Source organism: Ranitomeya variabilis, chromosome 2 (assembly GCF_051348905.1).
Source record: "Ranitomeya variabilis isolate aRanVar5 chromosome 2, aRanVar5.hap1, whole genome shotgun sequence".
NCBI classification, from domain to species: domain Eukaryota; kingdom Metazoa; phylum Chordata; class Amphibia; order Anura; family Dendrobatidae; genus Ranitomeya; species Ranitomeya variabilis.
In genome coordinates this window covers 534,773,902-534,801,674 of record NC_135233.1, presented here as the reverse complement: position 1 = coordinate 534,801,674, position 27,773 = coordinate 534,773,902, and the positions used below count along the sequence as shown (strand labels likewise).

Genomic DNA, 27,773 nt, shown 5'->3' with positions numbered 1-27,773 from the left:
TGCACCTCCTCCTTCTCCTCTTCAGACTCCACCTCTAAAATGACCACATCAGTCACAAGCTGGAAGCACTCCAGCAGTGCATCAGCCAAGCAGCAACAGGCTGTGCTGAAGCTAATATGCTTAGGTGACAAACCGCACAATGCAGAAGAGTTGTGGATAGCTCTGAAAGAGCAAGGCAGATCTGTGGCTGACACCGCTGAACCTACAGCCAGTCATGGTCGTGTGTGACAATGACCGGAACCTGGTGGCGGATCTGAGTCGAGGTAAGCTCACACACGTGCCATGCCTGGCCCATGTGCTTAACCTCGTGGTTCAGAGGTTTCTCAAAACCTACCCGGAGCTGCTGGATCTGCTTGTGAAAGTACGCCGCATGTGTGCCCATTTAAGAAAGTCAGCTACAGCTTCCGCCACACTTGCCGTGCTTCAGCAGCATTTGCAGCTTCTGGCTCACCGACTGTTGTGTTATGCCCCCATGCGTTTTAACTCTACACAGCATATCTTGGAAAGGATTTGTGAGCAGAAGAGGGCAGTTGTTCACTACCAGCATCATCAAGGCCCTCGGTATTCAGTTCAGACTCCACATATAAGACCTCAGGAGTGGACATGGATGTCAGACATATGTACCATCCTCCAAAACTTTGAGGAGTCCACCAAGATGGTGAGCAACGATGACGCCATAATTAGTGTCACATCCCACTTCTCTGTGTTCTGACATGCTCTCTGCTCACAATCAAAGAGGACGCATTGCTGGCGGAGCACGATGAGATGGATCAAGGAACCATACAGGGTGATTACCCACAGCCCAGCCTCATGTCATCCCAACATGGATTGGTTGACAATGAGGAGAAGGAGGAAGAACAGGAGCTGCTTTCATATGCTATAGATGGTACTACAAACACAACTGTCATACCTTCTGTTCAGCATGGATGGCCTGAGGACAGGGAGGAGGAGAGCATGGTCAGTCATCCTCTTGGTGAGGACACAGAAGTCTTGCCTGTTAGCAGTCTGGCACGCATGGCTGACTTTATGTTGCGCTGCCTTTCCCGTGACCCTCCAAATTTTGGGTGACAGTCATTTCTGGTTGGTGAGACTTCTAGACCCACGCAACAAGGAGACCTTTAAATCTCTTCTTCCAGGGGCAGACAGGTGTACTAAAATGGTGCAGTACCAGAAGGCCATTGTTGTGGAATTATTTAAAAAATTCCCATCTGAAATGCAGTATTTTACATCAGTATTGTATTTGTAAGCCAAAACCAGGAGTGGGTGATAAATACAGAAATGGTGACATGTTTCAATTATACTTTTCCTCTGATTGTTTCACTCCTGGTTTTGGCTTACAAATACTGTTGTGAAATACTGACCGAATACTGAAAGTGGAACCGTGGCCCAACTCAGACCTTAGCAAAGTGCTGCCCAAAGGTCATATCTGGTCCTCTGGCTGTTCCAGACCAATGTTCGGATCGAGACAACCGAAGAGTTGAAACAGCAGCCCACGGGATGCACCATGCCCTTGTGGCACCCCAGGAGTTCGGGTACCACAGTGATGCTGCCTTCCTCTTGGGGAGGGTAGTGCCATGCCAGGAGACAAGTGGGATCCCTTTGGCAGGTAAATCTTACACACAACATATTCTAACTCCAGGGGGGAGCTCAGAACCCTGTTTTAGGAGAACTTCCCTGATTTCCATCCTGGTCTGGAGGAGGAGTTAGTTTAGTCTGGAGCAGACAGTGAAGGAAGAGGAGTGATTAGGAGCTCAGGGAGGCTGCAATTGGGCCTCCTGTGAGCCAGACACAGAAACCGGGCACCGGAAGCCCGAGGTTGTGAATAACTACTAGGTCCACAGCAGAACCGGAGGGCATAGGACTGTATGTTACTTGCCCATACCATACCTGAGGCACAGCAGCAGATAGAGCCTGGAGTCGCCGTGTCAGAGACCCCCAAGAGTACAGCTCAAGCTGCCTGCCGTGCAGGTACTGTCCTAGGACAGGAGAGAGAAAAGGGCACCTTGCCAGCGAACTACAGGTAGAAAGGGACCAGAAAACCAGTGCATAGAGGAAGGCTCCCAACCTGACCAGCCAAGGGAGATTACCACTTGTTTTCAGACTGCCTGGACTCCTTCTGCACCTGTTGCCGATACCCTGGACTGAGGCCTGCTACCATCAGTAAACCAGGTAAAGACTGCAACTCCGTGTCATCCGTTATTTACTGGCAACCCACCATCCTTGCCATACACCTTGGGAGCCTTGGGAACCCCGCTGCACCTGTGGGAAGCGACACTGTTATGACCTGGTGGTTAGGAGCACCCGAAGTGACCTGATGGTTAGAACAGAAAACCTGGGACAAGCTCTGAGGTAGTGGTAACTCTACTGACCGCAATCCCTAATCCTATCACACACACTAGAAATAGCCGTGGAGCGTACCTAACTCTCCCTAGACGCCTCTTCACAGCCTAAGAGCTAACTACCCCTAAAGATACAAATAGTAGCCTACCTTGCCTCAGAGAAATTCCCCAAAGTAAAGGTCGCCCCCACAAATATTAACTGTGAGTTAAGAGGGAAGTGACAAACACAGGAATGAAACAGATTTTAGCAAAGGAGGCCAAATCTTCTCTAGAAAGACAGAGGATAGGGAAGGGAACTATGCGGTCAGTATTAAAAACTACAAAAACCACGCAGAGTGTGCAAAAAGACCTCCACACCGACTCACGGTGTGGAGGTGCAACTCTGCACCCCCAGAGCTTCCAGCTAGCAAGGAAATATCATAATACCAGGCTGGACTGAAACATAGCATGTACTGAAAAATATATTCAATAACCAATGAACAGCAAATGGACTAGCAATGACTTAGCTTCTGCTGCAGTAGACAGGTCATCAGAGAAATCCAAGAGAGATCTGAACCAGTACTGAAACATTGACAGCTGGCATGAACTAACGACCTGGGCGAGTTAAATAGGGAAGCGAGCAGAAGCAATAAACGAGGGCAGCTGAGAAAGCCAACCTCAAAGATCAGCAGTTCCACTCAAAGCCACCAGAGGGTGTCCAAGGACAGAACTCACCAAAGTACCATTCACGACAGGAGGGAGCCCGAGAACGGAATTCACAACACGACACCATCTTGCTGCATCATCACCCTAGAGGACCCCTTTAAGCAGCGTCGGTCCCTCTGACCGAGAACCACAGGTGGCATCACGAATAAACTTTATTACCAATTTCCCTTTAAAGACTTTTCCCCTTTTAATTGAGTGCCCAGGGCCACTGAGCGGGTCACAGCCACCGTGACATCACCTTTAAGTGCGACTGGACCCGCTATCGAGTATCCCCATTGCCCTGGTGGGCGACTCATCCTCCCCTGCCATCCATCCGCCACTGCCGCTCACTGTCACCGCTCTCTGCATTCTCTGGATGCAGACAGCAGTGAATACCAATGGCTTTATCTTTCACCAATTAGCATGTGAGCTAGCAGTCGTGATAATGTCATTTTATCATGTCAGCTGTGCACTGTAGAGAGTCAGTGCACCAGAGAGAGCAGAGGCAGAGTGCCGGGGGAACGGTAGTGAGGAGAGTATATGTTAATTTTTCCATGTGCATGGGATGTTTCTATGTATGTAGGGCACACAATCATCAAAAGAATTGACACGTCACTCCTCTTCTTATATATATGAGTTTTGGTGCCTGAAACAAGGGTTACCAATCCCTTATCATACAAATGGAAAAAAATGTCCCGGCACTCAAAATATTTATGATTAATCAAAAGAAGTTTTATTGAAGATACATATTCCAGAAATTCGTTGTAACGTTTCGGTCTTTACATTGACCTTCGTCAGACAAGGAATTATCAAGCGTGTATACTCATGTGTGCAGTCCTATAAGTCTCTATAGGTAAGGAAGGACCATCCATGTTATATTCCAGAAATGGGCATAGTTGTGGGATCAACGAATTTCTGGAATATGTATCTTCAATAAAATTTCTTTGGATTAAGCATAAATATTTTGAGTGCCGGGACATTTTTTTCCATTTTTTTTCCATTTCTATGTATGTAGGGGGCCTATGTGGATTATGTGTGATAATGTGGTGGGGGATTATGTGTGGTAATGTGGTGGGGGTGCGATTATGTGTGGTAATGTGGTGGGGGGGCGGGATTATGTGTAGTAATGTGGTGGGGGGGCGGGATTATGTGTGGTAATGTGGGGGGGCGGGATTATGTGTGGTAATGTGGTGGGGGTGCGATTATGTGTGGTAATGTGGTGGGGGGCAGGATTGTGTGTGGTAATGTGCTGGGTGGGCGGGATTAAGTGTGGTTATGTAGCGGGGGGCGGGATTATGTGTGGTAATGTGGTAGGGGGGCGGGATTATGTGTGGTAATGTGGTGGGGGCGGGATTGTGTGTGGTAATGTGGTGGGGGATTATGTGTGGAAATGTGGTGGGGGGGATTATGTGTGGTAATGTGGTGGGGGCGCAAGTATGTGTGGTAATGTGGTGGGGGGGCGGGATTGTGTGTGGTAATGTGGTGGAGGACGGGATTATGTGTGGTAGTGTGGTGAGGGGCGGGATTATGTGTGTTAATGTGGTGGGGGACAGGATTATGTGTGGTAATGGGATGGGGAGGCGGGATTATGTGTGGTAATGTGGGGGGGCAGGATTATGTGTGGTAATGTGGTGGGGGGCGGGATTATGTGTGGTAATGTGGTGGGGGGGCGAGTGCTGCGATCTGCTCTCACTGTACGGCTGCACTCAGAGCAGGAAGCAGACGGCAAGGGACCTGAAGGACACCGACGGGTGAGTATGTACTGTTTGTTTTTTTACGTTTACGCTGGTAACCAGGGTAAACATCGGGTTACTAAGCGCGGCCCTGCGCTTAGTTACCCGATGTTTACCCTGGTTACCCGGGGACTTCGGCATCGCTCCAGCGCCATGATTGCAACGTGTGACCGCAGTCTACGACGCTGGAGCGATGATTATACGACGCTGCGACGTCACGAATCGTGCCGTCGCAGCGATGAAAATTTCAATGTGTGACGGTACCCTTATATATATAGATTAGTATATTGAGTAGAATTAATTTTAGCTTATTATTATTATTATTATTATTATTTATTGTTATAGCGCCATTTATTCCATGGCGCTTTACAAGTGAGGAGGGGTATACATAATAAAAACAAGTACAATAATCTTGAACAATACAAGTCATAACTGGTACAGGAGGAGAGAGGACCCTGCCCGCGAAGGCTCACAATCTACAAGGGATGGGTGAGAATACAGTAGGTGAGGATAGAGCTGGTCATGCAGCGGTTTGGTTGATCGGTGGTTACTGCAGGTTGTAGGCTTGGTTCTGACCTCCACAAACAGTCGTGGTCTCTCATGTAGCCACTTGGGAAAACTAATTGCCCACTCCTGCTCTAACTACATTTCCCTATGTATAAAATCACTAACTCTTGTATTATGTTCATTGTGTCAAAAATTCTATTATACAGTGCAAAAATCATAGTGTCTTTATATACAGTATCTAATAGTGATGAGCGAATATACTCGTTACTCGAGATTTCTCGAGCATGCTCTGGGGTCCTCCGAGTATTTTTTAGTGCTCGGAGATTTAGTTTTCCTTGCTGCAGCTGAATGATTTACATCTGATAGCCAGCATACGTACATGTGGGGGTTGCCTGGTCGCTAGGGAATCCCCACAAGTACTTATGCTGGCTAACAGATGTAAATCATTCAGCTGCGGCAAGAAAAACTAAATCTCCGAGCACTAAAAAATACTCGGAGGATCCCTGAACATACTCGAGAAATCTCGAGTAACGAGTATATTCGCTCATCACTAATATCTAACAAAATGTCATACAATACCGAGAACAGCAGACCCAAGCAATGCCAAACCAAGTCTTGATGTGGGCACTATGCATCACATAGCATTAATCTTATACATATAGTACTGTATTATACAGTGTCCAGATGGTTCTGGATGGTGTACAATGCCTAGATGGCTGTACATTGCCCAGACAAATACGGCCATACAGTGACCAGTTCTTTCTCCTTTGATTCGCCGCTTTGAATCTGCAGACTGTACGTCTATTACAGTTTGTTGCTGTCATTATTGATTTAGAAAGAGGGGATGAGCATGTTGGTTACAAAAGACAGAAGCAGAGATACTAAGTTCAACAATGACAAATATTTACTAAAATATGTTACAAACTCCGTAAATTTAGCAAACTGTGGACAGTTGGAGCGCACAGCAGGTTCAGTCTATTTTTGTAGAGATGATGAAAATGATGTCCAACAAAGCAGTGACTCCATCTGAGGCTATGCCTGAATCCTACCTTTCAGGGTCCCAGACAAAAGCCCAACACAGCCACTGATGAGTGGAAAATACTAGTGATGAGCGAGTGTACTCGGTGCTCGGGTTTTCCCGAGCACGCTTGGGTGGTCTCCGAGTATTTGTAACTGCTCGGAGATTTAGTTTTTGTTGACAAAGCTGCATAATTTACGGCTGCTAGACAGCCTGAGTACATGTGGAGGTTGCCTGGTTGCTAGGGAATCCCCACATGTATTCAAGCAGTCTAGCAGCCGCAAATCATGCAGCTGCGGGGGGATGAAAACTAAATCTCCGAGCACTAACAAATACTCGGAGACTACCCTAGCATGCTCGGGAAAACTTGAGCATCGAGTATACTCGCTCACCACTAGAAAATACGTAATATGAACATGGCCTCACTGCAAAAACCCTTGTACCTGTGTAGTCACATTTCCAGGACAAATTTACTGACAAAAGACACTAAATGACAGAAAGCAGAGGTCTTCTGTTTGTATACCTTTGTATCTTACAAACAAGAATATTTAATTGTTAAAAAAGGAAATCTTTCAAAAACCATCACAATATCAAAATGGGCTTTACCTCCTTAGAGAAGGGACAGCAACAGGACCGGTCCTGGGGGGAATCGGTGGTGGCGGAGAACCTATCACCATTTCAGGTAGTTGGGAAAATCGGTAATTCTGTTGGAGAAGAAAAAAAATACAGCAGCAGCTTTGGTTGCAACTGTAATAAAACACTGCTACAGGAGTGATGATATACATAAAAAGAAGGGGAGAGGATTCGGCAGTCACTGCTGCGTCTGTGTCATCTGCAACAGTCATTGGTGGTCTGTGGCCTGGATACGTATTACAGGGGATCCGAATTGTTAGTAAAGCTGCAGTTACATGAAATTACAGTGAAATTACAAATATCTTTTTTAATAATTTGAAATAGATCATTTTTGAGTTTAGGGTATTGTCCTGTTTACAAAAATATAATGGATAATGTAAAGTTCAGTATAATACAATAAGGGGTTAATCTGGAAGTGAAATCAAATGTTACTTTGCAGTTCAGTATGCAGAGATGAACCTAGGCCCCAGCATCCTGCAATGTACATTATGTGCAAGAATAGTCCTGTAACATATGAAGACAAGATGGCAGAAGCTGCTCTAATGAGCTGTGGGCTAGAAGTCGCCGTCCCCACCATTCTCACAGTGTGTGACTCTCCTGGAATCTCCACAATGATCTTATTCTGTCATCATCCATTTATTCTCTTTCCTTAAATGATTTGCCGTATATCTTGTGCTGTTGAGTAAACACGTCTGATAATATACCGTACTTTACCTATTATATCTGAGCTCAGCTTACAATGTACAGTGAACCCGTAGGTGTTATTAAACCAGTTCAAGATCAGACCATTTACCCCCACTCCTCACCAAGCACATTTTCAGGGTCTCTATTTTTTTTTTTTTACAGGGACTGGGCCTATAACAGCAATTTGGATTTACCGTGGCCTTTTTAATTATTTCTTCAACTGCTAATTTTTTCATTTATTTATCTTTCATTTATTTTACACATTGTTACCCCCATAAGGTCATAAAAGACCTGTGTGTGCGCGTGTGTGTGTGTGTGTAGGGGGGAGGGGGCATTTAAATATTTTTGTTTTCATCTTAATTCCCTTATAACTAAGCCTGGTATATTAGTCCCAGTTACAGGTGAAATCCAGCCTTTAGGCTGTATAGCAGAGCTGTCTGAGTCTTCTATGACCCAACAGCTCCTGCTGACCTCCCTATACACACAGCTATTACATGTCTGCTGTGGATGGAGGAGGAGGCAATGTAAGTGCTTTTGATTACTGTAAACACAGAAAGAAATGTCTGTGCCTTCTCTGTGGGGACTCTGGCTGTCAGACAGCTGTTTCCCCGCTCCTACAACTACAAGATCGCATGCAGCTGTGCAGCTATGCAGTGACATTTTAGAACGTCATTGCAGAGTAGGAGTGAGACAGCCCATATGTTCAGTCTATGGGCGCTCCAGAAGTAGTTAAAGTGACAAACAATACATAAAATCTGTATTGTGTATATTGTGGGAAATACTCACATTTGAATACTAGCCTATAATTTAACTAAAAAAATATGGTATACATAAAGAGGAGGACTATTATTATTCATGGCTTATCTTTAGGACAAATCTTCAATACAAGATCAGCTGGGGTCTTGGGTTCAAATCCCACCAAGGACATCATCTGCAAGGAGTTTCTATGTTCTCCCCATATTTGCCTGAGGTTTTCTCCGGGTTCTCCGGTTTCCTCCCACATTCCAAAGACATATGGATAGGGAATTTGTGAGCCCCATCGGGGACAGCGCCAATAATGTCTGTAAAGTGCTGAGGAATTAATGGTGCTATATAAATGAGTAAAATAAATAAAAATAAATAAAATAGGAGTTCAACTCCTGCCCCCACAATGATCCACTTTTATCACTTCTGGCTGTAGCCAGATGTAAACGACATACAGAGAAGCTGATCTGCAGCTCCAAGCAGCGGTCACTAAAAAGTGCAAAGACCTTTGGTGGTCTGCTGCATACACCGTCTACATTGAGGAACAGCCAGAGCTGATCAGTGTGGGGTCCATATGTCAAGCTGAGGAAAGAGCAACTAGAAAATGCTTTGCTATTTTCTTATAGCCTTCCCCTGCTTTGTGGGCCTCCACCATTTTCATTTTCAGAGTCCTAGGTAGTTTCCTAGAAGAACCCATAGATTGCATTTTTTTTTTTTTAACAAGGTTAGAGGTGGATGGGTTTTTATAAAGCTGAGAAATTTGCGTCACCTTTCCTAACGATGAATAGCGAACAAGCCATAACCCTAACAAGTTAATTATCTGAGCACACAAATCTCCAACGGTGCCCAAACTTTTGCATTGACCCATTTTACTTTTTGAAATTTTTACAATGAAAAAAGAGACACTCTCTCTCTCTCTATTTGCCTAAAATGCAAAGGAAACACCAAGGTTACTTACCGGTTGCCGTTTTTTCCGGAGCCCATGACAGCACACCTGAGAGAGGGGATCCGCCCAGCCAGGACAGGAAACCTACTGAAATAAAAGGGCGGTACCTCTCCCTCACTTCAGTTGGTTTTCAGAGCATGAGAGGCCCCCTGGTTAGTTCACATGGCAATCTACCACCACATTATAATAACAAAAAAACACCCAGCTAAAAGTGCGCACCAAAGGGTGAAAAAAAGGGGGAATATACAGGTGCTGTCATGGGCTCCGGAAAAACCGGCTACCGGTAAGTAACCTTGGTGTTTTCCCGTCTCCCATGACAGCACACCTGAGAGATTTTTGGAGAAAGGAACACCTTAGGGAGGGACCACCGCTAGCAGCACCCTTCTACCAAAGGTAAGGTCAGTCGAGGAGGATAAATTCAGTTGGTAGTGTTTAAAGAAGGTAGACGGTGAGGACCAGGTAGCAGCCTTACATATCTGATCAATCGATACCTCTGCTTTCTCAGCCCAGGAAGTAGCCACAGCTCTGGTAGAGTGAGCCTTGATGCCTTCAGGGATCGGGACACACAGCATAGGATAAGCTAATGGCCTCCCTAATCCATCTGGCAATAGTACTTTTGGACACCCCATGTCCTTTCCTGCTACCCTGGAAAGCTACAAATAGAGACTGATCTTTCCTCCACTGACTAGTCAAGGATATGTACTGTAACATAGACCTCCTAACATCAAGAGTATGAAACTTTTCCTCTCCTGGATTCCTAGGGTTAACACAAAATGAGGGTAATACAATCTCCTGACTGAAATTTAAGAACTACCTTAGGTAGATAAGCCGGATCTGGTCTTAGAATCACCCTGTCGTCATATACACTGTGTTCCAAATTATTATGCAAATAATATTTCCTCAAATTTTCTCTAAATTACCTATCTGAATTGCAGTCATTGTTATTTTCCAGTCATCTACTATTCTAGTATAATTGCAATGTTTTGGAACAAACTGCCTATGAAAACAGAATCTTTTTTTTTTTAAATAAACACTCAAAATGCATGTTCCAAATTATTATGCACAGCAGAGTTTTCAACCTTTTTTTTTATTTTGAACAAAAAAATGGTCAATTGTGAAGTTATAAGCATTATCAGTTTATTACAAAATGAAATCAAACAGTTTTCAAGTGAAAACTTTATTCTAGGTGATGTTACATTTGCACATAGGACCCCTTGTTCGAAAGAAGCTTCTGAACTCTCTCGTCCATTGAATTTGTCAGTTTTTGGATGGTTTCTGCTTCAATTGTTTTGCATGTGGACAGAATACCCTCCCAGAGCTGTTGCTTAGATGTGAACTGCCTCCCGCCATCATAGACACTCCTTTTGATGATGCTCCAGAGGTTCTCAATGGGGTTGAGGTCAGGGGAAGACCATAACTTTGTCCTCTTTTATGCCCATAGCAGCCAGAGATGCAGATGTGTTTTTTGCAGCAGGAGACGGTGCATTATCATGCATGAAAATGATCTTGCTGCGGAAAGCACGGTTCTTCCTCTTGAACCATGGCAGGAAGGGTTGTTTTAGAAACTCCACATAGATTATGGAGTTCATCTTTACCCCTTCAGGGATCATAAAGGGGCCGACAATCTCTCTCCCCTGGATTCCAGCCCAAAAAATTACTCCACCTCCTCCTTGTTGGCGCCTTAGCCGTGTTTTCATGGGGTGTCCATCAACCAGCCATCCTCCACTCCATCCATCTGGACCATCGAGCGTTGCACGGCACTCATCGGTGAACAAAACAGTTTGGAAGTCAGTCTTCATGTATCGTTTGGCCCACTGGAGCCGTTTCTGCTTGTGTGCAGTGGATAGAGGTGGTCGACAGGATGGCTTACGCACAGCTGCAAACCTCTGAAGGACCCTGCATCTTGTTGTTCTGGGGACTTTGGAGGCACCAGCAGCTTCAAAAACTTGTCTGCTGCTATGACAAGGCATTTTTGCAGCTGCTCTTTTAACCTTACGCAATTGCCTGTTGGAAAGGGTCCTCAATTTTTCCTTATCAGCACGTACACGAGTGTGCTGGGAATCAGCTACATACTTCTTGATTGTGCAATGATCACGATGAAGTGTCTTGGCAATGTTGATTGTAGTCATGCCTTGACCTAAATACTCCACAATTTGTTGCTTCTCAGCAGCCGACACATCCTTTTTCTTTCCCATTTTGGCAAAAAATATAGGCTGCTTAATAATGTGGAACAGCCTTCTTAAGTAGTCTTGCCTTTATTTGGACACACCTGCCAAACTAATTTGCACAGGTATCTGCAATTGCTTTCAGTGATATAAAGAGCCCTGACACACATTACCATCAATGAGTTTAAATGACAAACAAAAAAATTCTAACCTTATCACTCCTAAACTCTTTGTGCATAATAATTTGGAACACAGTGTATCTGTGTGTATGAAAGACAAATGGACAGGGCTTGCAAGTCACTCACCCTTCGTGCAGATGTCAAAGCTATCAGTAGCACTGTTTTGAGAGTGAGAAATTTTACTGATAACTCTTGTAAAGGCTCAAAAGGACTTCTAGTTAGAGCATCTAAAACCAGATTCAAATCCCAAGGGGGAATTTTTTGAATTACCACAGGTCTAGACCTACTACATGATTTAATAAAACGAGACACCCACTTATTGGAGGCTAAATTATAATTATATAAAGCTCCTAACGCCGATACTTGAACTTTAAGCGTATTGGTTGCCAACCCTAGCTGTAAGCCTGCTTGTAGAAACTAAAATAGCACCCACAGGAGCCTCATCTGCCAAAGGTTGTCCTAAAAACTCTAGGAACCTCTTCCATGTCCTACCATAGATTCTTGATGTAACCGCTTTTCTACTTTTCAACAGGGTGGAGACTAACCCTGGTGAGAATCCCTGCAGGCTTAGTAATGCCCTCTCAAATTCCAGAAAACAAAAAAAGAGGAAAGATATGCACACTAGTGGGATCAAGCAACCATAATAATCTTTATTTTAAATAACATTACAAAAAGAGGCAAAGAAAAGGACACACAATTGAAAACCATTTAAAAGGCCAAATGAACCAGCTTAGATCCCCCAGGAAAAAATACGGATGACCAAAAATTTATATAAATATGGGCAAATCTGGCAATAAATGGAACAATATATAAGAACACATAACAGTATGTACAATTGGATATGAGACAAGTTGACACACACAAAGATAAATAGATTTACATTATAGACACCAATAACCTGTGCTGCCAGCTGACCTCAAATAGATGCCATCAGCCCATGTATAAACCGATAACCCATAATTTACATGCAGGGATAAACAAAGTGTCACAATACCGCCTATTTGAATAGTGCACAGTTGCCTAGATCCTGCCACAGCCAATAACCATACAATATAAAGTAGGCGACCAAATGGTTTGGACCTAACCCACAATGCTGTGGCGTTTTGGTCGAATACAGGGAAAGATGTCAACAATTCCCTAAGTTGTCCCTTGGACAGCAGGTGCACATAGACCTGTATTCAGATTGCTAAGATGCATGACAGGGTTACCAAAAGTCCTGGGGGATCAGGGCCCCACGCGTATCGACGCTGCTAGAGCATCTTCATCAGGGGAAGTGTGAAGAACCCATCCAACCCATGCCCCTTTATATATAGAAATAATAACTAAAATAGTAGTCACCTGTGAAGGAGCTGCGGCATATGAGATCATCTCTCCATGTGTAAAGCCGAGTGGATATCCGGTTCGACCCAAGTACTGAGTATGTGCCTGCGCACATAGGTATCCAGCAGCCAGCCGGGTCCGAATGCGCAGGCGCCAGAGTAACCATGGTGATGAGTCTGACAGATGCGCTGACACATAGCATGAACCATCGCTGTTCAAACAAGTACAAACCATCCAATATGTTGCGGCGTGGTGAACTGGTGGTGCGGCGCTAATAGAGGTCACAAATATGCGCCAGCGCACATGAGCGCCCAGCAAACCAGCTGGACCTTATTGTACAGGCAAAAGATTACAGTGGGCGACAGACTATACAGGTCTATGTTGTCTTCTTACCTACTTAACCACTGTTGGAAGTATCGTCCTACACAAGTCAGATATATCAGGTTTTTTAGTACCCACAGGCCTGATGTTAAAAGAATCTGCGACACATAGATATTACGCATGCGCCAATAGTTACCATACTAATTTGTACCGTTTATGAGTCATATTGCTGGCTATATTATAATGTATGCGCATATGTCACGGCAAAGCCATCTTAAATGCTACACCTAAGCAAAGTGAGTGTGCAAGTCCTATAAGCAGTGATGTACATACCACATTTGAAGGGAAATATAATAAGTAACAGATTGAAGATGGTACAAAGAGCACAGCAAGTCATATAAAGGCAAATGAAATAGAAAGTGGCAGGCCTGCCACAAAGGACAAATACATTACCTTCCGGCAATGTACATCCAGATATCCCAACCTGGTTAGTAAAAGCCCCTAATCAAGCATTAGATATAGCAGATACATGAGAAGTATACACTGCCCCAGTGGTGGGGAGAAGGGTAGGCTTAAAGACCATGGTTGCCCATTTGTGCAGAAGTCCTCAAATGGGAGCAAGGAAAACAGCCCCAACCCAAAGATCATACGGTGCTAAGGCTAGAGCCCAACACCCAAATCAGTAGTAGGGATAAAAAATGAAAGAGAGAAGGAGGAAACCAACTGAATTAGAGGGGACACGTATATTTATTACAATGCACAGATCCTCAGTGCAATACCAAGAAAGGAACATACGGTAAGTATGTTACATTCAATTGTATAAGTGCTCTTTGTACCGTCTTCAATCTGGTGCTTATTATATTTCCCTTCAAATGTGGTATGTACATCACTGCTTATAGGACTTGCACACTCACTTTGCTTAGGTGTAGCATTTAAGATGGCTTTGCTGTGACATATGCACATACATTATAATATAGCCAGCAATATGACTCATAAACGGTAAAAATTAGTATGGTAACTATTGGCGCATGCGTAATATCTATGTGTCGCAGATTCTTTTAACATCAGGCATGTGGGTACTAAAAAACTTAAAAAACCTGATATATCTGACTTGTGTCGGACGATACTTCCAACAATGGTTAAGTAGGTAAGAGGACAACATAGACCTGTATAGTCTGTCGCCCACTGTGATCTTTTGCGCCTGTACAATAAGGACCAGCTGGTTTGCTGGGCGCTCATGTGCTCTGGCGCATATTTTTGACCTCTATTAGACGAGGCTGAAGTTGGTTTCTTATTCGTTCAGTTTCTTATTCGGAGCTGAAGTTGGTTTCTTATTCGTCAGTTTCTTATTCGGCAATTTTTTCTTTTCTGTTTTTTATAGGTTTAACAACAAAAAATAATCATCACAATAATAAAACACAATGCAGCGAGGAGCCCTGATGTGAATACTCTTAAAAAAGGCTACAAAAACAATAAAACTGGCACAAAAATGGGCATCAAAGTGGGCACCAAACAGCGCTGAAGAAAGGGTTAAATACCTTTGGGCCACTGATCTCACACTGCATATATATAGAACAGGGCGCCCAACATCCAAACCAGTTATTTCCAGCCTGGCCCAAATGGGTTCTGGGCACCAGAACTGGCATCAAAGTGGGCAGACAGTCAATTTTGGCCATTTGAATAAGTAACTGATATTTTAAAGGGGTTAAATGTCTTTGGGCCACTGATTCGCCACTTAAAATACATAGACAGTGATGCCCTGCATCAAACCCAGGTCTCTCTAGCCTGGTCCAAATGGGTTCTGGGCACCAGAACTGGCATCAAAGTGGGCAAACAGCCCATTTTCACAGGTTTGAATAAGTAACTGATGTTTTTAAGGGGTTAAATGCCATTGGGCCACTGATACGAGACTTAAAATACACAGACAGTGTTGCCCTGCATCAAACCCAGGTCCCGTCAGCCTGGACCAAATGGGTTCTGGGCACCAGAACTGGCATCAAAGTGGGCAAACAGCCCATTTTCACAGATTTGAATAAGTAACTGATGTTTTTAAGGGGTTAAATGCCTTTGGGCCACTGATACGACACTTAAAATACACAGACAGTGATGCCCTGCATCAAACCCAGGTTTCTCTAGCCTGGTCCAAATGGGTTCTGGGCACCAGAACTGGCATCAAAGTGGGCAAACAGCCCATTTTCACAGATTTGAATAAGTAACTGATGTTTTTAAGGGGTTAAATGCCTTTGGGCCACTGATCTGACACTTAAAAAACACAGAAAGTGATGCCCTGAATCAAACCCAGGTCCGTTCAGCCTGGCTCAAATGGGTTCTGGGCACCAGAACTGGCATCAAATTGGGCAAACAACCCATTTTCACAGATTTGAAAAAGTAACTGATGTTTTAAGGGGTTAAATGCCTTTGGGACACTGATACGACACTTAAAATACACAGACAGTGATGCTCTGCATCAAACCCATGTCTCTCTAGCCTGACCCAAATGGGTTCTGGGCACCAGAACTGGCATCAAAGTGGGCAAACAGCCCATTTTCATAGATTTGAATAAGTAACTGATGTTTTTAAGGGGTTAAATGCCTTTGGGCCACTGATACGACACTTGAAATACACAGACAGTGATGCCCTGTATCAAACCCAGGTCTCTACAGCCTGGCCCAAATGGGTTCTGGGCACCAGAACTGGCTTCAAAGTGGGCAAACAGCCCATTTTCACAGATTTGAATAAGTAACTGATGTTTTTAAGGGGTTAAATGCCTTTGGGCCACTGATACGACACTTAAAATACACAGACAGTGATGCCCTGCATCAAACGCAGGTCCATTCATCCTAGCCCAAATGGGTTCTGGGCACCAGAACTGGCATCAAATTAGGCAAACAACCCATTTTCACAGATTTGAATAAGTAACTGATGTTTTTAAGGGGTTAAATGCTTTTGGGCCACTGATCTGACACTTAAAATACACAGACAGTGATGCCCTGCATCAAACCCATGTCTCTCCAGCCTGGCCCATATGAATTCTGGGCACCAAAACTGGCATCAAAATGGGCAAACAACCCATTTTCACAGGTTTGAATAAGTACCTGATGTATTTAAGGGGTTAAATGCCTTTGGACCACTGATACGACACTTAAAATACACAGAAAATGATGCCCTCCATCAAACCCAGATCCCTCCAGCCTGGCCCTAATGGGCTCTGGGCACCAGAACTGGCATCAAAGTGGGCAAACAGCCCATTTTCACAGATTTGAATAAGTAACTGATGTTTTTAAGGGGTTAAATGCCTTTGGGCCACTGATCTGACACTTAAAAAACACAGAAAGTGATGCCCTGCATCAAATCCAGGTCCGTTCAGTCTGGCCCAAATGGATTCTGGGCACCAGAACTGGCATCAAATTGGTCAAACAACCCATTTTCACAGATTTGAATAAGTAACTGATGTTTTTAAGGGGTTAAATGCCTTTGGGACACTGATACGACACTTAAAATACACAGACAGTGATGCCCTGCATCAATCCCAGGTCTCTCCAGCCTGGCCCAAATGGGTTCTGGGCACCAGAACTGGCATCGAAGTGGGCAAACAGACCATTTTCACAGGTTTGAATAAGTTACTGATGTCTTTAAGGGGTTAAATGCCTTTGGGCCACTCATCTGACACTTAAAATACACAGAAAGCGATGCCCTGCATCAAACCCATGTCCCTTCAGCCTGGCCAAAATGGGTTATGGGCACCAGAACTGGCATCAAAGTGGGCAAACAGCCCATTTTCACAGATTTGAATAAGTAACTGATGTTTTTAAGGGGTTAAATGCCTTTGGGCCACTGATCTGACACTTAAAATACACAGACAGTGATGACCTGCATCAAACCCAGGTCTCTCCAGCCTGGCCCAAATGGATTCTGGGCACCAGAACTGGCATCAAATTGGGCAAACAACCCATTTTCACACGTTTGAATAAGTAACTGATGTTTTTAAGGGGTTAAATGCCTTTGGGCCACTGATGTGACATGTAAAATACACAGACAGTGATGCCCTGCATCAAACCCAGGTCTCTCCAGCCTGGCCCAAATGGGTTCTGGGCACCAGAACTGGCATCAAAGTGGGCAAACAACCCATTTTCACAGATTTGAATAAGTAACTGATGTTTTTAAGGGGTTAAATGCCTTTGGGCCACTGATACGACGCTTAAAATACACAGACAGTGATGCCCTGCATCAAACACAGGTGTCTCTAGCCTGGCCCAAATGGGTTCTGGGCACCAGAATTGGCATCAAAATGGGCAAACAACCCATTTTCACAGATTTGAATAAGTAACTGATGTTTTTAAGGGGTTACATGCCTTTGGGCCACTGATACAACACTTAAAATACACAGACAGTGATGCCCTGCATCAAACCCAGGTCTCTCCAGCCCGGCCCAAATGGCTTCTGGGCACCAGATCTGGCATCAAAGTGGGCAAACAGCCCATTTTCACAGATTTGAATAAGTAACTGATGTTTTTAAGGGGTTAAATGCCTTTGGGCCACTGATCTGACACTTAAAATACACAGAAAGTGATGCCCTGGATCAAATTCAGGTCTCTCTAGCCTGGCCCAAATGGGTTCTGGGCACCAGAACTGGCATCAAAGTGGGCAAACAGCCCATTTTCACAGATTTGAATAAGTAACTGATGTTTTTAAGGGGTTAAATGCCTTTGGGCCACTGATACCACAGTGCATACATATAAAACAGGGAGCCCCACATCAAACACAGGTCTCTTCAGCCTGGCCCAAATGGCTTTTGGGCATCAGAACTGGCATCAAATTGGGCAAACAGCCCATTTTCACGGATTTGAATAAGTAACTGATGTTTTTAAGGGGTTAAACCAGCCCTTTAGTGATGTCACAAGATGTGCAGGGAGCGGTCCTGTATGGTTCCCAGGATCTAAAGGAGAGGAGACTCTCCTTCAGGCCCTGGGATCCATATTCATGTAAAAAAAAAGAATAAAAATAAAAAATATCTGATATACTTACCCTTCGACGGCCCGCGGCTCTCCGGCCGGCCTCCGATCCTAAGGATGCATTGAGCGAAGGACCTTCGGTGACATCACGGTCACGCAACCGCGACGTCATCAAAGGTCCTTCGTTCAATGCATCCTTAGGAACGGAGGCCGCCGCTTGCACCGCTGAGAGCCGCGGGCCGTCGGAGGGTAAGTATATCCCCTGGGAACCATCCGCAGCGCACATGCCGTATAAGATGACTGGGCGTATAAGATGACCCCCGTTTTTTATGGCGAATATATCCCAAACTCCATATTTTATATGGAAAAGTTGGGGGTCGTCTTATACGCCCAGTCGTCTTATACACCAGAAAATACGGTATATATGAATTGTCTCCTTTTTAATATCGTTTTATACTTTGTAAACACTGCCTAATTTTTCATGGAGTAAAATATTTAATTGCTAGCTTGTCTCTTCTGCTCTATAACGAACTGTGTCCTCTGAAGTGAATTGCGCTACTGATTGGGGTTGGCTCCGGACCCATTAATCAGAGTTGGTGGCAGCATACTTTGTTCTGTGCGATTGGGAATCTGCAGCGATGGCAGCATTGATAATTATTGTTCCCGCCTGTGTGGGAGTAGTTGTTTCGCCCTCGCTGCAGTGTGCCCAATAGCCAGTACATAGCAGGCAGCCTTTCTGGCGACTAATTACCCTAGGTGCAGTACCTAGTCTGACCTGAGGGTAAGGGGGGGCGCCAGAGAACTGCAAGTTCCAAACCGGGACTGGGAAGTGGAATATAGATAAATCCCCTTCAGAAGGAACCAGGGGCAACCAAACAACCCCGGTTCATGACCAATTGGTGTGAGAAGTGGGGACGATAAAGATATCCTCCCCGGGATCCCTGACATACTGCTGGGACCCGTGACATAGTGGTGGCAGTCACGGTGTGAACCATGACAGCTGCGAAAGCCCGTCTCTCCCTAAATCCCTCATTCCTCCCTCCCACCTGATACTGGCTTAAACTGGTACAGAAAGCATGGGATTCTATTGTTCTTTTAAGGTTATGTATATTGGCACCGATCAGGTTGTACCGTCGGGGCGATCCTGCCGAGGTGCGCATGGAGTACCGCGAGGTTCTGCCTCCGTAGCTCAGTCCAAAAGGGGGAGGTGTAAGGAAATAGGAAGTAGTTCTGATTATGTCAATTACACAGAGAGCTCTCAGCTGCAGTTTCCTGTGCCTGCCAGCAGAAGGCTGCAATTCTAAGCCTGCAGGCAACTCCCTCCCCCCTGCTATATAGTTGTAATGGAGACCAGGAATGTTTATGGCTCTGCAGGGACAGACAAGTCTCCCTATACTCCTCATTCCCCCCTCCCGCCTGAAACTGGCTAAAATTGGTAAAGCAAGCATGGGATTCCAGTGTTCTTTTAAGGTTATGTATATTGGCACCAATCAGGGCTAGAGATATAAGGATTATACATTCCGGATGTCCATCGAGAGATCTATAACTCCCTGAAATCGCTAGAAGCTAAACCCAACGAGTGCAAGGAGCGGGTTTCTCCGTAAGCAGGTCCTGTAACTACACCGTGTTTACACTTAAAAGAATCCCCCGACGTGGTGCATGTCCTGATCATTGTGTCATTCGTATGCGAAGTTCATACAGCACGCTAGGTATAAAAATGATTTGTTATAACTCTAAGAAAGGGGAGAATTCAGCCCCTGAGTGTGATCACCACAGGGGGAGTGCCTTGGTTTTAGGCTGGGAAATAAGTGAGTGAAGCAGCAGTCTTCCAATGTCTTTTATCCGGATACTAGCTGCTACACAGATGTGTGATATGCATCTTGATGTGTCACCTGAGCACATGGTCGGCTAGGAGATTAAATGATCTGAACGAAATGTAAGTGTTTTTTCAACTTTAATCCCATTTTATTTGTAATTGTACTGTACATACGATACTTGTCTTTATAACATCTTTTTATACCTCTGTAAACACTGCCTACCTTTTTTGGAGTAAAATATATAAAATTACTAGCTTTGTCTCTCCTTGCTCTATAAAGAACTGTCACGTCCTCTGAGGTGAATTACGCTACTAATTTGGGTTGGCTCCGGACCCGTTAATAATTAAGAAATCTGAGCTAGTGGCAGCGGATTTGTCCTGTACGTTTGGGAGGCTTTGCAGCGACTGGTGGCGATGATAATTATTGTTCCCGCCTGAGCGGGAGTAGTTATATCGCCCTCGCTGCACTGTGCCCATTAGCCAGCACAAAGTAAGTCAGCCTTTCTGGTGACTTATTATCCTAGGTGTAGTACCCGGTCTGACCTGAGGGTAAGGGGGCAACCAAACAACCCCAGTTCATGACAAATTGGTGTGAGTGGTGGGGATGATAAAGGTATCTGTTGTGAACTCTATTTCTGGGCTCCCTCTTGTGGTCACAAGTGGTACTGTGTGAGTGCTGTCTTTCTGCAGGTTTGTGACTGGCATCAGCTGTCTCGTTATCTGTGGGCTGGTTTTCTATTTAAGCTCACTTGGAATCTCAGTCTATGCCTGCTGTCGTTGTATTCAGTGCTATTTTGTTTGCTCCTGTCTACATCCGTTACCAGTCTCTTCAAGAGAAGCTAAGTTCTGTTTGCTTATTCTTGCTCATCTGTGTTCAATATGTTCCTAGAATATTATGAGTTTTGTCCAGCTTGCTAATATGTGATTTCTCTGCTTGCTGGTAGCTCTGGGGGGCTGAGTTGCTCCCCCCACATCGTTAGTTGGTGTGGGGGTTCTCGCATTCTCTGCGTGGATATTTTTGTATAGGGTTTTTTACTGACCGCACAGATCCCTTGCTATTTTCTGCTATCTAGTGTTAGCGGGCCTCATTTGCTTAACCTGTTTCATCTCTGCGTTTGTCTTTTCCTCTTAACTCACCGTTATTATTTGTGGGGGGCTGTGCTATTTCTTTGGGGTTATTTCTCTGAGGCAAGTGAGGTCTTACCTTATCTCTAGGGGTAGTCAGTTTCTCAGGCCGTGAAGAGACGTCTAGGATTTCAGGAAACGTTCCACGGCTACCTTTAGTGTGTTTGGTTAGGATCAGCTTTGCGGTCAGTCCAGTTACCACATCCCCAGAGCTTGTCCTATTGTCTCTGACTTAGCTGGTTAGATTTGTGATCCTAAGCCACTGGGATCATAACAGTACAGCAGGCCTGAAAAGTGTTTAATGCATCGCAGAAGTGGGATAAGAGAAGTCCTGAGTACAATTTCTTTTCTCCTCTCCCTTTGCTGCAGTCTGTCCAGCTTCTCTCATCCCCTTAATCTCTGGGTGGCTTTGAGTTCAGCTGCAGACATGGATATTCAGAGTCTGACTTCTAGTGTGGATCATCTTGCTGCAAGGGTGCAAAGCATTCAGGATTTTGTTGTTCACAGTCCTATGTCTGAGCCAAAAGTACCTATTCCTGAGTTGTTTTCTGGAGATAGATCTGGGTTTCTGAATTTTAAGAATAATTGTAAATTATTTCTTTCTTTGAGACCTCGTTCCTCTGGTGATTCCGCTCAGCAAGTTAAAATTGTTATCTCCTTGTTTCGCGGCGACCCTCAAGATTGGGCTTTCTCCCTGGCGCCAGGAGATCCTGCATTGCTGAATGTGGATGCGTTTTTTCTGGCGCTTGGACTGCTTTATGAGGAACCTAATCTTGAGAACCAGGCAGAAAAGGCCTTGCTGGCTCTCTCTCAGGGCCAGGATGAAGCTGAGGTGTATTGTCAAAAATTTCGGAAATGGTCGGTGCTTACTCAATGGAATGAGTGTGCCCTGGCTGCAAATTTCAGAGAAGGTCTTTCTGAAGCCATTAAGAATGTTATGGTGGGGTTCCCTACGCCTGCAAGTCTGAATGACTCAATGGCTTTGGCCATTCAGATTGATCGGCGTTTGCGGGAGCGCAAATCTACGCACCATCTGGCGGTGTTTTCTGAACAGAGACCTGAGTCTGTGCAATGTGACCGAATTCTGACCAGAATTGAGCGGCAAAATCATAGACGTCAAAATGGGTTGTGCTTTTACTGTGGTGATTCAACTCATGTTATCTCAGCATGCTCTACGCGCGTAAAAAAAAATCGCTAAATCTGTCACCGTTGGTACTATACAGCCTAAATTCATTTTGTCTGTTACTTTAATTTGTTCTTTGTCATCTTTCTCGGTTATGGCGTTTGTGGATTCGGGTGCTGCCCTGAATCTGATGGATGTGTCGTTTGCCAGGCGCTGTGGTTTTGTCCTGGAGCCTTTGGAATTCCCTATTCCACTGAGGGGTATTGATGCTACACCATTGGTTGAGAATAAGCCTCAGTATTGGACTCAAGTGACCATGTGCATGACTCCTGTACATCAGGAGGTGATTCGCTTTCTTGTGCTGCATAATCTGCATGATGTTGTCGTTTTGGGTCTGCCATGGCTGCAGGCCCATAATCCAGTTCTGGATTGGAAAGCTATGTCTGTTTCAAGTTGGGGTTGCCATGGCGATGCTCCTTTGGTGTCAATTGCTTCTTCCACTCCTTCTGAGGTCCCTGAGTTTTTGTCGGACTACCAGGATGTATTTGATGAGCCCAGATCCGGTGCCCTGCCTCCTCACAGGGATTGTGATTGTGCTATAAATTTGATTCCTGGTAGTAAGTTCCCCAAGGGACGACTTTTTAATTTGTCTGTACCAGAACATGCCGCAATGCGGAGTTATATAAAGGAGTCTTTAGAGAAGGGACATATTCGCCCATCCTCCTCCCCTCTTGGTGCTGGATTCTTTTTTGTGGCCAAGAAGGATGGTTCTCTGAGACCTTGTATAGATTATCGTCTTCTAAATAAAATCACGGTCAAATTTCAGTATCCTTTGCCATTATTATCTGATCTGTTTGCTCGGATTAAGGGGTCCAGTTGGTTCACCAAGATAGATCTTCGTGGTGCGTATAACCTTGTGCGTATTAAGCAGGGGGATGAATGGAAAACAGCATTTAATACGCCCGAGGGCCATTTTGAGTACTTGGTGATGCCTTTTGGACTCTCTAATGCTCCTTCTGTGTTCCAGTCCTTCATGCATGACATCTTCCGAGAATATCTGGATAAATTTATGATTGTGTATCTGGATGACATTTTGGTCTTTTCTGAGGACTGGGAGTCCCATGTGAAGCAGGTCAGGATGGTATTTCAGGTCCTGCGTGCTAATGCCTTATTTGTGAAGGGCTCAAAATGTCTCTTCGGAGTACAGAAGGTTTCCTTTTTGGGTTTTATTTTTTCTCCTTCTACTATTGAGATGGACCCAGTCAATGTCCAGGCTATTCATGACTGGACTCAGCCTACATCTGTTAAGAGTCTTCAGAAGTTCTTGGGTTTTGCTAATTTTTACCGTCGCTTCATTGCTAATTTTTCTGGCGTGGTTAAACCCTCGACGGATTTGACCAAGAAGGGTTCTGATGTGACTAATTGGTCTCCTGCGGCCGTGGAAGCCTTTCGGGAGCTGAAGCGCCGGTTTTCTTCGGCTCCAGTTTTGTGTCAGCCTGATGTCTCTCTTCCTTTTCAGGTCGAGGTTGATGCTTCTGAGATTGGAGCAGGGGCTGTTTTGTCGCAGAGAAGCTCTGATGGCTCTGTGATGAAGCCTTGTGCTTTCTTTTCAAGAAAGTTTTCGCCTGCCGAGCGGAATTATGATGTTGGTAATCAGGAGTTGTTGGCTATGAAGTGGGCATTTGAGGAGTGGCAACATTGGCTCGAGGGAGCTAAGCATCGTGTGGTCGTCTTGACTGATCACAAAAATCTGATTTATCTCGAGTCTGCCAAGCGGCTGAATCCTAGACAGGCTCGTTGGTCGTTGTTTTTCTCCCGTTTCGATTTCGTGGTCTCGTACCTGTCTGGTTCGAAGAACGTGAAGGCTGATGCTCTTTCTAGGAGTTTTGTGCCTGACTCTCCGGGAGTTTCAGAGCCGGCTGGTATCCTCAGAGAGGGAGTGATTTTGTCTGCCATTTCCCAGATTTGCGACGAGTGCTGCAGAAATTTCAGGCGGATAAACCTGACCGTTGCCCACTAGAGAGACTGTTTGTCCCAGATAGATGGACCAGCAGTTATTTCCGAGGTTCATTCTTCGGTGTTGGCAGGCCATCCTGGGATTTTTGGTACCAGGGATTTGGTGGCTAGGTCCTTCTGGTGGCCTTCCTTGTCGCGGGATGTGCGTTCCTTTGTGCAGTCCTGTGGGATTTGGGCTCGGGCTAAGCCTTGCTGTTCTCGTGCCAGCGGTTTGCTTTTGCCTTTGCCTGTCCCGAAGAGGCCTTGGACGCATATTTCCATGGATTTTATTTCGGATCTTCCAGTCTCTCAGAGAATGTCTGTCATCTGGGTGGTGTGTGATCGTTTTTCTAAAATGGTCCATTTGGTGCCCTTGCCTAAGTTGCCTTCCTCCTCCGATTTGGTTCCTCTATTTTTTCAGAATGTGGTTCGCTTGCACGGCATCCCTGAAAATATTGTGTCTGACAGAGGATCCCAGTTTGTGTCCAGATTTTGGCGGATCTTTTGTGCTAAAATGGGCATTGATTTGTCTTTTTCGTCGGCCTTCCATCCTCAGACGAATGGCCAAACCGAGCGAACTAATCAGACCTTGGAAACTTATTTAAGATGTTTTGTTTCTGCTGATCAGGATGATTGGGTGACTTTTTTGCCATTGGCCGAGTTTGCCCTTAATAATCGGGCTAGTTCTGCTACTTTGGTTTCGCCTTTTTTCTGCAATTCTGGTTTTTATCCTCGTTTTTCCTCGGGTCAGGTTGAAACTTCTGACTGTCCTGGGGTGGATTCTGTGGTGGATAGGTTGCAGCAGATTTGGAACCATGTGGTGGACAATTTGAAGTTGTCACAGGAGAAGGCTCAGCGCTTTGCCAACCGCCGTCGCGGTGTGGGTCCCGACTTCGTGTTGGGGATTTGGTATGGCTGTCTTCTCGGTATGTTCCTATGAAGGTTTCCTCTCCTAAATTCAAGCCTCGCTTCATCGGTCCTTATAAGATTTTGGAAATCCTTAACCCGGTGTCATTTCGTTTGGACCTCCCAGCGTCGTTTGCCATTCATAACGTGTTCCATAGGTCTTTGTTGCGGAGGTATGTGGTGCCTGTGGTTCCTTCTGTTGAGCCCCCTGCCCCGGTGCTGGTGGAGGGCGAATTGGAGTACGTGGTGGAGAAGATCTTGGATTCTCGTATTTCTAGACGGAGGCTTCAGTATTTGGTTAAGTGGAAGGGCTATGGTCAGGAGGATAATTCCTGGGTTGTCGCCTCTGATGTTCATGCGGCCGATTTGGTTTGTGCCTTCCATGTGGCTCGTCCTGATCGCCCTGGGGGTTTTGATGAGGGTTCGGTGACCCCTCCTCAAGGGGGGGGGTACTGTTGTGAACTCTATTTCTGGGCTCCCTCTTGTGGTCACAAGTGGTACTGTGTGAGTGCTGTCTTTCTGCAGGTTTGTGACTGGCATCAGCTGTCTCGTTATCTGTGGGCTGGTTTTCTATTTAAGCTCACTTGGAATCTCAGTCTATGCCTGCTGTCGTTGTATTCAGTGCTATTCTGTTTGCTCCTGTCTACATCCGTTACCAGTCTCTTCAAGAGAAGCTAAGTTCTGTTTGCTTATTCTTGCTCATCTGTGTTCAATATGTTCCTAGAATATTATGAGTTTTGTCCAGCTTGCTAATATGTGATTTCTCTGCTTGCTGGTAGCTCTGGGGTGCTGAGTTGCTCCCCCCACATCGTTAGTTGGTGTGGGGGTTCTCGCATTCTCTGCGTGGATATTTTTGTATAGGGTTTTTTACTGACCGCACAGATCCCTTGCTATTTTCTGCTATCTAGTGTTAGCGGGCCTCATTTGCTTAACCTGTTTCATCTCTGCGTTTGTCTTTTCCTCTTAACTCACCGTTATTATTTGTGGGAGGCTGTTCTATTTCTTTGGGGTTATTTCTCTGAGGCAAGTGAGGTCTTACTTTATCTCTAGGGGTAGTCAGTTTCTCAGGCCGTGAAGAGACGTCTAGGATTTCAGGAAACGTTCCACGGCTACCTTTAGTGTGTTTGGTTAGGATCAGCTTTGCGGTCAGTCCAGTTACCACATCCCCAGAGCTCGTCCTATTGTCTCTGACTTAGCTGGTTAGATTTGTGATCCTAAGCCACTGGGATCATAACAGGTATCCTCCCCATGAACCGTGACATATTGGTGGCAGCATGGTGGGATAATAGAGCATTAGTGATCAGGTTTGAACAATCATACCTCTCACTAAAAACTTGCACAGTTCTTGTGAGAACTTTGCGCAAAGACATTTTGGAGAGCAAGCTCAGTGTTTACTAGTCCTGAGATGATACCGTGTGTATTTGCGATTACCCCCTCCCTTCTTCTTTGTTTTTCTATCCTATCTTTTGGCAACCATGGCTATGCTGGGAGAAGCCTTTTATCGGAAGCAGACCCTGGACACTCTTGCTGTCTTGTGCATGGCAAAGCTGATTCACTCTGAGAGCAAAAACAAAAGACAACTGGTCGCAGATCTGGTGCAATGGAAAGCCACCCAAGACCGCTCTCAGAGCCCAGTGGCCGCAGAAGCCAGCGCAAGCGAAAATGGTGCTGCAGCAAAGGTCCAACCACTGAATGCTGGCCCTACTTGCAACCAGGGAGGATTGGACCCCAACCTGCTGGCGGCCTAGGAACAACTCCCCGTTGACGACCGTGATGGACGTTTTCAGCTGATCCAGCAATACCACAAGAGGAGCGGGAGTACCAGCTGGAGTTAGCCCAACTCCAGGTACCGAGGTCGTCACAATTCAGCAGTGAGCTCAACAGCGCTCAGACCCCTAAACCCCGGCCAGAGCACTTTCCTGTGATTGAAAAGGATGGGGCCTTGGGCATGTTTCTGCGGGCATTTAAGAAGGCCTGCAGACAGTAACAGCTGCCTGGGAACAAATGGGCCCGATATCTCACCCCAGGGCTAAAAGGCAAAGCTCTGGAGGCGTTTGCTTCTCTCCCGCCAGACCAAGATGAAGACTATGAGGCCATCAAGCAGGTCCTGATAACCAAGTACCATGTAACTTCTGAGGTTTACCGTAAAAAGTTCCAGAACCTCCAACATGGCCCACACAACAGTCAGTGATGTGGTGCATGGACTCAGGACCCACTTTAACCAATGGATCCAAGGACTGTCAGTGACCACCTTTGAGCATCTGGGAGACCTGATGATCATAGATCAATTTCTACATCTGTGCCCAGCTGAGGTGCGACAGTTCGTGATGGAACGAGAGCCCAAAGACACGGATAAAGCAGTGCAGATTGCCGACGCCTATGAGGCCAACTGTAAACCAGAAGTGTGGAAGCCAGTCACCGCCAGCTGGAGAGGGGGTAACCCTGCAACCAACCCCAGTACCTCTACCAGCCGACTCACCGGAGGCCCTCCCTGTTGCCAACAGCTCCAGACCTACCATCGACCTTTGCCAGTGTTTTTCCTGCAAATGGACTGGTCATATCAGCGCCGACTGTCCAGAGAAG

The 27,773-nt window shown here is 45.4% G+C and overlaps 1 protein-coding gene across 6 annotated transcripts in view; it reads right to left on the bottom strand.

Moving 5' to 3' along the window:
• Window positions 1–27,773, bottom strand: part of KIAA1549L (KIAA1549 like) — a 673,640-nt gene that overhangs the window by 33,224 nt on the left and 612,643 nt on the right. For all 6 annotated transcript variants that reach the window (XM_077288115.1, XM_077288116.1, XM_077288117.1 and 3 more), the window contains one exon: window positions 6,888–6,985. In XM_077288115.1, coding sequence (XP_077144230.1) covers window positions 6,888–6,985 — 98 coding nt within the window. The remainder of the gene's footprint in view (window positions 1–6,887; window positions 6,986–27,773) is intronic.